General features: G+C 40.4%; 1 protein-coding gene across 1 annotated transcript; it reads right to left on the bottom strand.

Annotated features, from left to right (window-relative positions):
• Positions 1-589: 589 nt before the first annotated feature.
• LOC111845371 (butyrophilin subfamily 2 member A1-like) lies at positions 590-14,789 on the bottom strand. The gene is made up of 10 exons (XM_072718466.1): positions 14,720-14,789; positions 14,241-14,298; positions 12,061-12,411; positions 11,669-11,965; positions 10,835-10,933; positions 8,513-8,539; positions 8,236-8,262; positions 6,804-6,874; positions 6,373-6,547; positions 590-2,094 (listed from the first exon to the last, which is right to left on the bottom strand). Exons 2-10 carry the CDS (start codon positions 14,293-14,295, stop codon positions 1,454-1,456), a joined length of 1,743 nt encoding a protein of 580 aa, XP_072574567.1. The 5' UTR covers positions 14,296-14,298; positions 14,720-14,789; the 3' UTR covers positions 590-1,453.
• Positions 14,790-14,910: the final 121 nt, after the last annotated feature.

Here is a 14,910-nt window from a genome sequence, read left to right as displayed (position 1 = left end):
CCAGAAGTAAATGCTGTTTTTTTTTTTACATGAAGAATGTAAAAAGGGGATCACATAACCTAAATGATGGCTCAAACCCAGCTTTAGTACCGCAAGATACTGTCTTATTGGTTTTATTTCGCCTACAATGCAATTTCATTTTTCAGAATAATGCGCTGGTTTTATTCAGCCTGGCAAAAGCAAATATTTAGTCCAATCATAACAATTACTCTCAAGTGTAGTAGGGTGACTATTTCATAGAATATGACGTCCTGGTTTTAGCAGCTTATAGCTAAGAAGATTAATAAATGAAAAATGTTGATGACTGAAGTTTTCAGATGACATTTCTTTGAAACCTCAAACCTCCTTTTTTATAAATGGTTGTGGATTCAGTCCCTGCTCTTGGTCTGTTTGGTACTTGTGGGGTCTCTGAATTTCCTTTTGCATAAACATGAGTCCTGTGAGGGACTGATATCTTGCCCAGGGTGTACCATACCTTCTGTCCTGGGCTTCCATGGAATGCATTCTTGCCGCAATGGAGGACAGTTTGGTAAAGTTTCATAGAATTGCAGCGGTTTTGTAGGTGGTGGTATATGAAGGCCCCAAAATGTTTTTCTTTCATCAAATGTTTAATAAAAAAATCTGCAATGCTAATTACAATGTACTGGCACAAATGATCTTCCTTTTGACAACCTATAATATTACACAAATGTCAAAACCAGCAACCATATTCACATAACAAACAGGTATACATAATGCATAATTATTTAAATAATTGAAAGGACAATACTTATATACTAGAACAATTTAGAAAGAGAGACTAGACGAGTAAGTTGCTTAGAAAGAATATAAAGGTTATGTAATCTTATGCAAAACAGCAGTAGGACAGACAATACACTGACCCTACAATAACCAAAAAGCACATGGACCCTGTATTCATGCAGTTTCATATGTAAATTCATGTATGTACAGACGCTCCTCTACTTACGAACTTTCAGACATAGGAACGAAGAGGACTGTAAGTCGAAATTGTGTTCATTGGGCTCCCATTTCCTGTCTGCAACATAATTTTTTTTTCTTCTGAGCGCCAAATTCCGGGTAGCATGACTTCTGGCCGCTACTCCCGCCGCGCAGCAGCGTAGCGTGTGAACTCCCAGCATCCTAGTTCTTTGTACTTGTGTATGCCCTTATAATGATGTTGAATAACGACTTACGAACATTTCAAGTTATGAACGGGCATTCGGAAAGTATCTCGTTCGCAAGTAGAGGAGTGTCTGTATATAAAAACTGTTTGCTCCAGTTGTTCATTTTACAGCTTTTTTGCTTGACGTATGAAAACAAACTGTACTTTGCATGATTACTGTCTATTTGGGAAACAGAGTGATGTATGGTACCATATGTGATTTAAGCATCACTTGGCCCATCAGGGAGATATAGTCACAACAGCATTTAGTGGAAAATAAGCTTTTGACTGTCATATCTCCAAAGTACTTTGGGCATTCTCGTGTTTTACAGAATAATTACTGTTACTTATTTTGCTTAGGATCCTCATAGGGGCCGTGTCGCCTGTTGCTGGATCAAACAGAGGATAAACCGCCCCATTGAATTTGGTTGAAATGGTTAATATATATTTTTTCTCAGTAACATTAATGAAGGACAGGTGACCTTTATCATAATCTAAAAACACCCCCAGTATCTGAGGCCTCTGTCGCACAGGAAGTTCGACAGCAGGGTCAGTACTGACGTGGAGCCTCCCTTCCCTTAAGGAGAGGACCCAGAAGCCATCACTAGAAATGAGTGGCCTGTCAGAATGACGTTTCGCTGTTGCAGAGGCCAAGCCCACACCCCATGACTCCTTCGGGGCTACCTTTCCACCCCCTAACTCTACTTCCCAGTAGGATTTACCTGAGTTTATGGATTTCTTTCCAAGGACACAAGTGTGATGAGAGAATTTGAGGTCACTGTCAATGGCGCTGTCCCCGACATTCAGTTTTCCTATGTCATCTCGGACCGTCTTCTCCTTAAGAATCTTCAGAACGCCATGAGCTGTTGCTTCATCCAGGATGACGTCCACTACCCAGGATAGACACATCATGGTGAAATTCAACAACAATACTGATTAAATGCATCAATATACACAATACTTCAGATCAACCACAAAAGGGAATGAGTTACCTTCTGCTGAGTTCATCATCTTCAAATCTGCACAGATTAAAAAAAAACAAAAAAAAAAACACAATTACCAACAAATCATATTTTTATTATTAATATACATATATGTGTGTGTATAGTTAATTACCGTTTTCTGGAATGAGGTCACCTATGGTGGGGGGAGAATTGGTTTAGAATTCTATGTAAAATTAGCACCTGTATTTTACTTTTGCACATTATATTATAGAGGAAAATTCTGAATGTCCTGCAGGCTCAAGCTGTCCATCCATCTCTCATCAGCGCTGGTCAATCCCATAAGCAGCATAGGTAGCTACCTAAGGTGCTAACTTCAAAGGGGCGCCAACTTAGCAAGCAGCTAATTTCACTTGCGCATGGCATGTACCATCTGAGACAAAGTGAAATTGGCTTGCTTGCACCCCTCTGAAATGTGGGCACAGAACTGTGATGCAATGTGGGACGAAACTCCTAAGGGACAAATCAATTTCACTTTGTCTCAAACAGGGGGCACAGCGTCAAACATGCTGTTAAATTACAAAGCGTGTGTGTGTGTCATGTATATATTACGTTGTGGGGAGCAAATGTCCCCACAATGTAATAAAAACCTGTTATTTTGACGTTATGGATTCTTTCGGTTACTGCAATCAAAAAACTCAAAATGTCAAAAGTTTTGTTTTTTTTTTTAGTTACTTATGATTAAGGTTAGGGCTTGTTAGGGGTTAAGGTATTCATATTGGGAATACAGTTATGCCTGTAGCAATTAATGGAGAGTACCCATGAAGATACAGTTGTCTAATGTGTGCGTGCACATGTGTGCGTAAAAAATTACCGTTTTGTGGAATCTGGTCGAATATAATAGGGAGGAATTAATTTAAAATGTTAAACTGACATCTACATTTTACTCTTCTGCGCACTGATCTACAGGCAAATTCTGAGTACCCACCATCATTTTCTAATAGTCACACATTTCTGATAAAATGGTGTGATAATTAAAAAAAAAAATGGGGACTGAGTGTATTGCCCAGTTTACGTAACTTTCAAATATTGATACCTCACAGAATTTAAATCAAAACGTTTTTTTATTTCCAAAATAATCACATGTAGTTCTATGCTACTGGGCTATATAACTACAGACAGTACAATGATTGCGCACATTGACTCTGCTTGAGAAAGTGCCGATGCTGGATCAACAGGGGCGGTAGTTTAACCATAAACCTCCAATTCTATATCATGAATAACTTGAATACATTGTGGCATAATATGAATTAGAATATGACAATCTTTTAGGAAATATTTTTCTGATGAAACAGTATGATGAGTTCAGATCTCTGTCACAGCCATGAAACGCTGCTTTAATGCAACTTAACGTCAGCAGGTGCTGGTCAGAGCTGCTGGCTGGGCCAGTTTCACTAGCCGCACCATTTCCCATGGTGCCTCACCACAGCATGCATTCATCTGCAGAGCTAAATCAGCCTGCTAAGTCGACGCACCCTGAGAAGATGGCGCCCTAGCCGGCTGTCTGTGGTGCCTAATGGGTTAACTGGCGCTGCTCCTGCTTTAGCACCATGGAGCCCCTCAGCCAAACTACAGTCACCGAACTGATCCTCCTGTCACTCACATTATTATTATTATTATTATTATTATTATTAATAATAAAAAATAATAAAGACAGCACTGATAGTGTGCATTTCAGTACAGTACATTTGAGCCACAAAATTAAAACAATATTACCTTCTACTGATTTCATATCCTCTGGTACTGCACAAAAAAACAATTAAAACAAATTAATAAAATACAAATAACTCATGTCCACAGATACTTAGATATTCTCAGAAACATACAGTCTCATAATTTCCCTTAAAAGTATTGGCTATTATATTCTTATAATATTATATTCTCAGGCCTCCTACAGTAGGGAAGAATTAGTTCAGTTCTATATAAAACCAGCATAGGACTGGACGATATGGCAAAAATTTATATCACGATATATTTCTTAATTTTGGTCGATACGATATAATTCCGATATCGATATGGACAATATTAAAAAGCCTCAGGAAAAAACTGCCGAGGACACACACAATGGATGTCTGCAAACTGAATTTGCAAAGTCTATAATACCTCCAGGCTCCTCCTATTAAAATTATATAATTTTTTTTTTTAATAAAAACAGTACAAAAAAAAATAAGGTTCACTTTTTATTTGTATTTAGCCTTTACAAACAAGAAATGTGAAATAAACTATCAAATAAATAAAACTCTCAGACTCAGCTTATTAACAATAATATATTTCCATTTAAACTAAAACAGGCTGATTATTCATATACTGTATATTATATGATACAGTATATATGTATATCGAAATATCGGAAATGTGTTTAAAAATCGTATCACCGTTATTGAAAAAAATTATATCGCGATATATATTGATATCGAATTATTGTCCAGCCCTAAACCAGCATCCATATTTTAGGTTTGTATACGTGAAACCATCACTCAGAAATTAAACTGGATGTTGAATATTACCTCACACAATTAAAATCAAAGTGAATTTTTTCAAATCAACTTTGAAATCACAAGTAGCTGCATGAAGGCTAAATAACCACAAGAAGTTAATGATTTTTAAGCAAAGGGGTTTCAAGTAAATGTGTGCAAAGAAGCCATACTGGTTAAAGAGGAGTGGTAGCTCTGTCTTACCAAGAAGTGGTGCTGTTTCTATCATGGAGACAAAAAAAAAACACAAAACTTTTATTGAATGTGACAGATTTGAATGAATTGTGACATCACAGATAATTGTTTTGGAAATATTATTTCTGAAAAATCGGTATGATGAATTCAAATCATGAAACACTGCTTTAACACAACTTAACTCATCATCATAACCAATTTTCCATCACTTCTCCTGGTGAGGGTTGCAGTGGAAGCATGCTGAGCTGCTCAGATCAGACCTCGTTTTCCTACGGCCACAGCCTCCAGCCCATTCTGGGGATCTCTATATGTCCCCAAGCCAGCTAGCAGATATTATCCCTCCAGCCTGTCTTGGGTCTGCACAGGGGCCTCTGCCCAGTGAAATGTGGCCAGGGCTTGACCATTGCTGCTGTAGCTTGCAAAAAGAATAACTTTTTTTGTGCTACAAAACAGCGATGTTTCCCAAAAGCATCATAGCAAAAAGGTCATCTTAACCATTAGAGAGAGCGTTCTGTGCTACAAAACAGGGGTGAGTTTTCCAAAAGTGACATAGCTCAAAGATCGTGAAGCAGCGCTTCTTTTATAAATATAAAGGAGCCTTATCCTGCCATTTTACGTCTTAGAAATTCATGTGCCAGCACTTTGTATTCCTACGTGCAGCATGTGAATTTACAGGTTGATGCATTGACTTACCACCTTAAAGGGGCAGTTCACCTTAAAACTGAAAAAAGGTATTTTTTTACAGGGGATTTACTGGTATCTATCCAATTGTATCACACAAAAGATATGAGCATGAGCACCCCGGCGATTTCATTGTGTGCAGTGATACGACTGGTGCGTGGAGTTTGGTAGAAGGAAATAGTTAGTACATTAAACTGTGGATTATATTCAATAACCGGGTCATGATTTCTGACAAGAGACACTGCTGTTTCATATGTATTTTTGGTGCTTTAACCACCACAGAAAGAATGCCATTCACTCCCATTATATTCGAGAGAAGACTGACATTTCTACGGCTGATATCTCTAAAACTAGGCATCACCCCGCAGAACAGCCTAGATAGATACCACTAAACCCCCTCTAAAACATATTTTTCAGTTTTAGGGTAAATTGCCCCCTTAATAATCAATTCATCATGATGCATCAATGCATCTTTACACCTCTACTTGGGAGCCATAAGGGAAGCATCCCTATAAAATACCCAAACTACCTCAGCTGACGCCTGACAGTCCAAAAGGAGCAGCGACTACATTTTGAGGTCCTTCAGGATCTTTGAATTCCTCATTCTGTCACACACAGTGAGCCCAGCAACCCTGCAGAGAAACCACATTTCGGGTGCTTGTTCTTGCCACCTTCTTTTGGTGATTACCCACGTGACCATAGGCGAGGATTGAGTAGTAAACGTAACACCTGTTTTACTATCACCAAGCTCCTCACTGGCAGAAAAGCAGGTAGTGGCATGAAGTCCTCTTGCTAATGTCACGTTCTCTCAATGACATTCACCTAAAGTTTTAGATCTTGCAGAAATCATCATCATCACCATCATCTATCACCAGCGCCATCATCATCCTCATTCCCTCTTCAAAACCATTTTCCCATAGCTTCTCCTGATGACAGTCACGGTGGACACATGATGAAGCATCGGGTGGCTCCTCGCAATGCAAAGGAGCAGCGACTATATTTAGAGGTCCCTCGTGATTTCTGATCTCCTCACACTGTCACAGAGAGTGAGTCTAGCATCTGAGTAGAGAATCCTTATTTTGGCAGCTTGTATTTGCAGCCTACACCTCATGACCATAGCCGAGGACTAAGACATACATTGACCAGTAAACTGTGGGTCTCATCCTACATTATTCCTACTTTAGCTCTACAGGGTTCCTTGCAGCAAAACTGCAGTGACCCAACTCATCCTCCTGTCAATCTCACGTTATCTTAATGGCAACACCAAGAACGTGCATTTCAACATACTCAATATATCAGAACAACCACAAAGACATGAACATTACCTTTTGGTGAATCCATACCATCTGGCTCTGTTTTTTCTATTAAAAACAAATAAATGACATACAAATAAGCTTTATCCACAGATATTCACAGAAGCACATAGACATTCTTACTATGTTCATTAAAACTATAGGTTATTATGTTTTTCTGTAATTATGCCACAGATGACTAAGAAGTGGCTTAGAATTCCATGTAAAACTGGCATCAGTACAGTTGCAAAACTCTATTGCATAATGTTAGAGGAAATTCTGAACGCCCACGAGGTCCCAGCACTGCATTCATTTCTTAACAGCACATTCCTCAATTTACAAACCTATTTATTCCCTAAAATTGAAGCACTTGTAGAAAAAAAAACCTCATTGCCCGGTCGAAAGATTTTTTAAAAAGACTTTAAAATCACAAGCAGTTGTATAAAGTCTAGATAACTATAGGCAGTTAATGATTATCAAGCAGAGGGATTTCAAGTAAATGTATGTAAAGTCACCCTGCTGGATAAACAGGTATAGTAGCTTAATGTTTATGATGAACATTTTCCAATTCTGTATCACGGAAAAAAAAGACTTATTCTATCTGACATGCGGCAATGAATTGTGGCATATTACAAGTAATCTTTTTGGAAATATTTTATCTGATAAAACATTATGATGAATTCAAATCAACGTCATAACCACGAAACTCTCAGGTTTCACAACAACTTAAAGATTAGGTCATAAAACCACTGACAGGTTCATTCATGTAGACTTCTAGGTCTTCGTTGCTAATTCATCATTAGCATCTCCATCATTGTCCCACCATTGCTTCTGGTGAGGGTCACCATGGCAGCATGCTAAGCTAATCATACCAGGCATCTATTCCTATGGCCACAGACTCCAGCCCCTTCTGGGGGATCCCTAGATGCCCCAAAGCCAGCAGGGAGATATAATCCCTCCAGTATGTTCTGGGTTTTCCCAGGGGGTGCTGCCAGTTGGATGTGGCCAGATCAGCTCCCTTGAGCGCCATCAGGGGAACATTCCCATAAGATACCCGAACCACCTCAGCTGACTGCTCACACTCCAAAGAAGCAGTGACTACATTTCAAGGTCCCTCAGGATCTCTGAACTCCTCACTCTATCATGGAAAGTGTGTCTAGCTTCAATGTGGGGAAACCTCATTTCGGCCACTAGTATCTTTAACCTCACAGCTCATGACCATAAGTGACGACTGAGACATATATTGACCAGAAAACTGAGTACAACTGCGTACAACTTATCTACTTTACCACTAGAGAACTCCACAGCAGGGACAAAATCTTAGTAACTGAACTGATCCGCCTGTCAATCTCACATTCTCTCAATGGCAACACTGATAGTGATAATATACTCAACATTTCAAAGCAACAACAAAGTGAAATAAATGTTACCTTCTCTTGTTTTCGAAGTCGCTGACTCTGGACAAAACGAAAAAAAAACACAATCAAAAACAATTTCATGAAATACAAATAAGTTGCTAAATAAAATGATGATATATTGAAATCTCTGATATAAATAACCACTAAACACATTTAAAAGCACACCATCTTAGAAACATGGTTATTTAACAATCGAAAATTCCATTCATGTAAGTTTTAGATCTGGCAGGAATCATCATAATTATATACTCAACATTTCAAAGCAACAACAAAGTGAAATAAATGTTACCTTCTCTTGTTTTCGAAGTCGCTGACTCTGGACAAAAGGAAAAAAACACAATCAAAAACAATTTCATGAAATACAAATAAGTTGCTAAATAAAATGATGATATATTGAAATCTCTGATATAAATAACCACTAAACACATTTAAAAGCACACCATTTTAGAAACATGGTTATTTAACAATCGAAAATTCCATTCCTGTAAGTTTTAGATCTGGCAGGAATCATCATAATTATCACCATCACCATTATCCCACCACGCCCCCTGGTGAGGACTGCAGCATGCTGAGCTGGTCAGATCAGATGTTTGCTTCCACGGCCACAGACTCCAGCTCATTCTAGGGGATCCCTAAACTTCCCCAGGCCAGCTGGGAGATATAATCCCTTCAGCATGATCTGGGCTTGCGCAGAAGGTACTATATTTGGGGTCCCTCAGGATCTCCGAACTCCTCACTCTGCAAGTTTATGTGGTGAGACCTAGGCCTGTCATGATAACTATTTATGTTGGGCAATATATTGTCCCAGAAATAACTGCGATAAACGATAATGTTGTTATTTTAAAATGACTTTATGCCACAGATATGATGACAATATATAAAACATAAATAACCACATAACCAAAAAAACAAAGTGGGCTCTCAAGCTCAAAAATTGCATTATAGATTAAACATTTGGCACAGGGATATAGAGACTCAATCGTTACTTTTCAGGTGATATACTGTCAGCCCAGTTCTGCGGAGGCTCTGCTCAGCAGAGTCGGGTAATTCAGGTCCTGAGAGTAAAAGTCCAGACCGGGATTTTGTGTCAACCAACCAGTTGAATACTCTGCGACTCTGACTCTTTATGCTGAACTGCTTGGTTGAAACAAAATCCCGGTCTGCACTTTTACTCTCTGGACCTGAATTACCCAACTCTGCTGCTCAGTAATGTGAACGAACCTTGACTGAGCATTGGCGAGGAGAAAAGTAACAGGAAGTCAGATTTGAAGAATGGTTCACTGAGGATGTGTTCAAAATATCCATCCATCCCTCTGTCTGTTCATCCACTCACTCACTCACTCACTATATAAGGGGTAAATGGGCACGTCAAACACAGCCTGAGAAAGTCTGGAAATACCCGCATTTATACGATTCCTCCCTACATGATTATAAAGATTCCCAGATGGCTACAAGCTAAAATAAAATACGCTTGTACTGCAACGCCATATACCTGTGTATATTTTTGCATCAGTGTTATTGTTTTGATTTTAATTTAGTTTTTATATTAATTTTTATTTTCATTTGAAATTTGGTTTAGTTTTAGGCGTGATTGTAAATCTGTTTAGTTGTCATACATTTTGCTTAAGGTTTTAGTAAATTTATTTGTAGGGATAGACAGAAAGGTAGAAAGGACTTTGCTGGCTACTAGAAAATGTTGCGATGTGGGGCCGTTTGCTATGGTTCAAGTTCATTGCTTGAGAGGCCCAAAGAAAAATCACTACGGTAGCTAAATAATATTTAAATTGGTAATGGGAAGTATTTGACACAAGGGCATAACTTTGGTCTGAATATTGGGGGGGGTGAGGTCTCTACCCATTTAGGGGGAAACATGATTATTAGGGGGGTTACAACCCCCCCTCCCCCCTACAGTTTACACCCATTTTTTACTTTTGTTTTTATCGTAGTTGGTTTCGCAACTAAATATTCATAGTTGCCGATTAGTTGTAGTTTTGTAGTTAATGATTATAAGCCTGCCTTGCCTATTCTAAATACATACTGCATGGTTAACTTTAATAAATTCTTATTTGTTTTTATAACAACCATACCACACATCATAAATGTGACTTTTAAGAGCAGGTTTGTCTGGGGTGTTGGCACTAGAAGTATGAACATTCAGGACTGTGGACTGCCTGGCATGTTGCATGCGACTCAGCATGCATGCTTTCACGTGAAGTAAGAATCAGCCTTGAGCCGCGCTTGCGACACAGAGCAGACGAGAGAGCAGCAGTAGTGCAACTGGCTAGAATGTCAGGAACATTCATTCTTATGCAAACACAATTTGCCAGTGTCGAGGTCGGTAAAAATTATCGCGGTTATGTCCGTATATCATGTGATAAGATATTAACATAATTATCGTGACAGGCCTAAAAAAAAAAACACATTTTAGATGTTTGTACTTGCAACCTTGTTCTTTTTGTCCTAACCTACAGCTCCTGACCATAAGTGAGGACTGAGATGTAGATTGACGAGTAAACTGAGAAACTCATCTTCTGACTTAACTTCTGCTTCACCACAATAGACTTCAGCAGCTATGGAAGAGTTAAAAAGGCCCACAGAAATAAAAACTGACCTCTTTTCCTATATTTGACGAACCATAGGACAGCAGCGATGATCGACAGGAGAAAAACTAAAATTGTAACGATGAAGGCTGGTTTCCAGTGTCCTGCCACTGCAAAACAGAGCACGAGTGCACCTTTAATTGAGGATACAGACCATTATGTGTGAAAGTCTAGGAGTTCCCAATGAAGAAATTGTGCTTTTCAGAGCAAGAAAAAAAATGAAATTCCATGTGCATATAGACCCCAGACTACGGTGATTTGATGGCTTGGATATTAATTGGGAAAAAAGGTAAAATAGAAAAGCAGAATCCTTCATGACTAAAATATCCATTTATTATTTATGCTGGATAAAAACAGTGACTGGCATCTTGACTCACTGAGTAACACTGTTGCCTCACTGGCTCTGCATTCCTGGAGTTTATGGGTCATCTCCATATTATGCACTACTGGTACTCTGATATCCTACCACAGTCCAAAGGCATGCAGTTAGGCATACTCCAGAGTGTGTGCATGTGTGTTCCCTGCAATGGACTTGGTATCCCATTCCCATACTTTTGGCCTAAGCTACCTGGGACTGGTTCAGGCTCCTCCTTCCCCTCACAGACATGTACTGAATGGTGACTGGAAAATAAATGGATGGATTTTTTTTTTTAAAACCAGTAAATAGCTGAATTATAAATCTGCATTCAGGTAGGTTTCCACTGCCCTTAGTATATGACAGCTGGCTATGCGATGCATTAGCACCATGGTTTATGTCTTGCACAATTATTTAAACATAATGAATCATTGTAACATAAATCATCCATACATCATTTTTTCCACAGTCGCTTTTATTTTTTACTTACCAGATTGAAGCATAGTATCTCTCAGTGCTATCCTTCCTTCTCGGCTATCACCACCCTGGAGGGAGATGGTGCAGGACAGGAAACCAGAGAAAGGAGGCGATACTAGGATCCAACTCTGGACAGACACCATCCCATGGCTGTCCTTTTTAACCAGCAGATGGTTGTGCTGAAGGGTGGATGCCCGAGAGTCTGACCACTGCAGGTCCGGTTTTGGGTGCCAACCGTCGGACGCACAGCTAACATTCCAGTCATTGCCATTTACTGGGCTCACTGACATCACTGGAGGGGCACCCAGTTCTGACATGGGACAGAGATAGAAACATTTTTTTTTTCTATCACAAAAAGGACACTAGTTAACACTACACCAGCACAAACATCCCAAAGGAACTCACCAGACACTATGAGCGAGATGGTCCCACTGTCATAATGTACATTACTGCTGACATAGCATTGGTAGGTGCTCATGTCTTCTACTGTCACATTCATCAGATGTAGGGACATAACACCCATCTGTAGGCTCTCTAAGACAAGAGAAACCCGGCCACTGTACTGCGAGTCCTGATCATTACTTTGGACCTGTTTGTCTCGGTAGAGCAGCACTGGTTTTGTGAAGTTGTCGGGTCGGTACCAGCGAACTTCAAAATCCAAAGCACTACCTGAAGGGGATATTGAGCAAGGCAAAGTAACTGAGCTGCCAACAGGGGCCAGTATTGGCTGTTGGGGCACAGTGACTGAGAAGCTGCCTGTAAGAATAGAAAAAATACATGTCAGTTAAGACCTGTAGTTAGAGAACCCAAAATCACTAGAATTTTTTTAACGCACTTTTCCATGGGGTAAGTGCGTCTTGGCAATTTTTTGTGATAGTTACTGATCGAGAACATTAAAAAGGAGGGGAAAAGCAGGGTTTGCCAGCTCTCACGCATCTGGCGCGACAGTCACGCTTTCAAACTCTAATGCAACGTTCACACTGCGAGCGGCGAGAGCGTCAAAGCGACCGGAAGTCATTCATTCTCTATGGGAGGGAGCGTCGGGAGGCGTCGAGGAGCAGCGCGGCGCGGCGCGTCGCGATCTGGGCGGCGGGAGCGTCAGACAGAAGTTGAATCCCAGTCAACTTTATGGTAATGAGCTGTGACGCGGTTGGGCGGCAACCAATGGGAATGTAGAGATGCTCCGCTAAAGAGAGCGCCGCAGAACATAAGCGTGTAAACTTTTGTTCCGACCCAACCGTTCCTAGGCACAATGAAGGAGAGACTTATTATTGCTGTGGCCGGGTACCCAGTTATATATGATGTGTCTCTGTTTGCATACAGGGACATAAATAAAAAAAATGAGGCATGGACCAGAGTGTCCGAAACAATCGGTGTTCCAGGTGAGATGGTGAAGTGCATAATATATTTTTTTGTAGTAATTTTGGCGCCATAGCAGAGAAAACAGTGCAAATTGTCGGTAATGTTAAACCTATTTATAGCATTAGTGTTTGTCAAAACATAATTATGTGTTTTAGTAGAACTGTCGTGAAACATTTTAAGTACTATTTATGTTAACTAAAGAAACATAAAGCACAAGCAACTACTTGGCGATCATCCATTGTGATCCAAGGTAAATTTGAAAAGAAGCGCTACACTATTTATAGGTAACATTTTCCCACCAGAACGCTTGATTTTAAGTGGGAATGCAAATAACTGGCTCACAACAATATTTATTTGACAAATTATGTCCTATCAGCAGTCGGTGCAAAGATATAAGCTACACGTTTGTTTGTTTTGCGACCCCTTTAAAAAGTTCTCAGAGCCTGGCATTCTGAGCGGCCTTGTCCCCGCCCACTCTATGACGTCAGAGAGCGTCTCCGGCGCTGGCTAGCGTCGCCTTCAGGGCGGCGGGAGCGACGGCTGGCGTCTTTGACACTCGCGGTGTGAACGTAGCATAACGCAGGAAACCCTAGGGGCAATTTAGAAGGTATTAAAACTGTTACATGATTGTAGCGCCGGGCAGACTTTGTCATCACGGAAGCAGAGAGGAACAAAGAGACTTGCTTGTCGGGGAAAACACGCTCTCTTTTAGTACTCCTTAAAAGGACTACAACAGGCACCCAACGAGCCCAGAACCCATTACAGAGATGGGAAATACAAGGTTGTCAGACACCGAACTGTACGATGCACACACGTTGGGAGATTTACACAAGCCAAATACACGCGAGGATCAGACACGGGCAAACACACGCACGACAATAGGGACATGCAACCATTAACATTGACAACAAACAACAACAGCACAACAAGGGCTATTTACAATTACACGCGGGGCATGCGCCCCGCCGGCGCTACATGTATATAAATAAGTGTGCATGTGTGTGCAGACTGGCGCCAGCAAGCGCGCCAAAGCTGGCCACCCTGAAAAAAAAGACAAAGAAAGCTTTTCTGCTTTACGAAGGGACATCAGCACTCATATAACAAAAATCATAAACAAAAAACGCGAACAGCGGTTATTGTAACAGACCGCAACAGACATGATATCACATACTGGGCAGACGTTTGACGGGCATTGATAGGCATATCTGCTGCGACGCACTCACCGAAAACGGCGATAAACTGCTGGAAAAGGAGAACTGCCAGCATATACGACGCCATCACCTTTGTGGGTCAGAAAAAGCAGTAATAAACAGGGAATCCCAAGTTGAATTAATTTATTTATAGCTACTTCAACCGCGTTTCCTTCATTCTTACGTTCACTTAAGCACTGATTCAGTTTATAAAAATCCATCCATTTTCCAAACCGCTTATACGTCTGGTTCGGGGGGGTCCGGACCCTGTCCCAGTGTGAATAGCTTGCTGCATTTTATTTCTCAATATTTGCTTCCAGTCCGAATATTTTTAAACATGGCTATTCCGTACGCCATGTGAACAGCCAGGCGTAATGAAAAGCAGATGATATACCGATAAGACGGGCAGACATTTTGCTCATATTTAGAAACAGACTGCGCTATTTAGGTAGGGAAGTCATAAGAGCGAATACTCGGCTGTTTAATATGTTTTAGTCTAAATTGTAGCCTACCGTGTTTTGCGTAGAAATCCTGCAGTATCTACGTTTTGGTTTCACTTTCAAAAAGGTGGCGGGGGGTGTGGGTGGGGGCGGGGGGTTGATATAACTACAGTAGCTTTTACATAGGGCCGTAGCCAGGACTTCTAAAATACCGAGGTCGAAAGTGTTAGCCCTTCCTAATGGAGGCATGATTTTTTTAAAAG

Source organism: Paramormyrops kingsleyae, chromosome 12 (assembly GCF_048594095.1).
Source record: "Paramormyrops kingsleyae isolate MSU_618 chromosome 12, PKINGS_0.4, whole genome shotgun sequence".
In the NCBI taxonomy this organism is placed as follows: Eukaryota; Metazoa; Chordata; class Actinopteri; order Osteoglossiformes; family Mormyridae; genus Paramormyrops; species Paramormyrops kingsleyae.
The sequence above is the reverse complement of the archived record's forward strand: the minus strand, read 5'-3'. Positions and strand labels throughout refer to the sequence as shown.

Coding starts and splice junctions, on each gene's coding strand:
- LOC111845371 (XM_072718466.1), bottom strand. CDS start 14,295: ATGGCGTCGTATATGCTGGCAGTTCTCCTTTTCCAGCAGTTTATCGCC. Junction 10,934..11,668: donor AGATACTATGCTTCAATCTG/GTAAGTAAAAAA, acceptor TCTGTTTTGCAG/TGGCAGGACACTGGAAACCA. Junction 2,095..6,372: donor GGCGCTGGTGATAGATGATG/GTGATGATGATG, acceptor GCATTTAATCAG/TATTGTTGTTGAATTTCACC.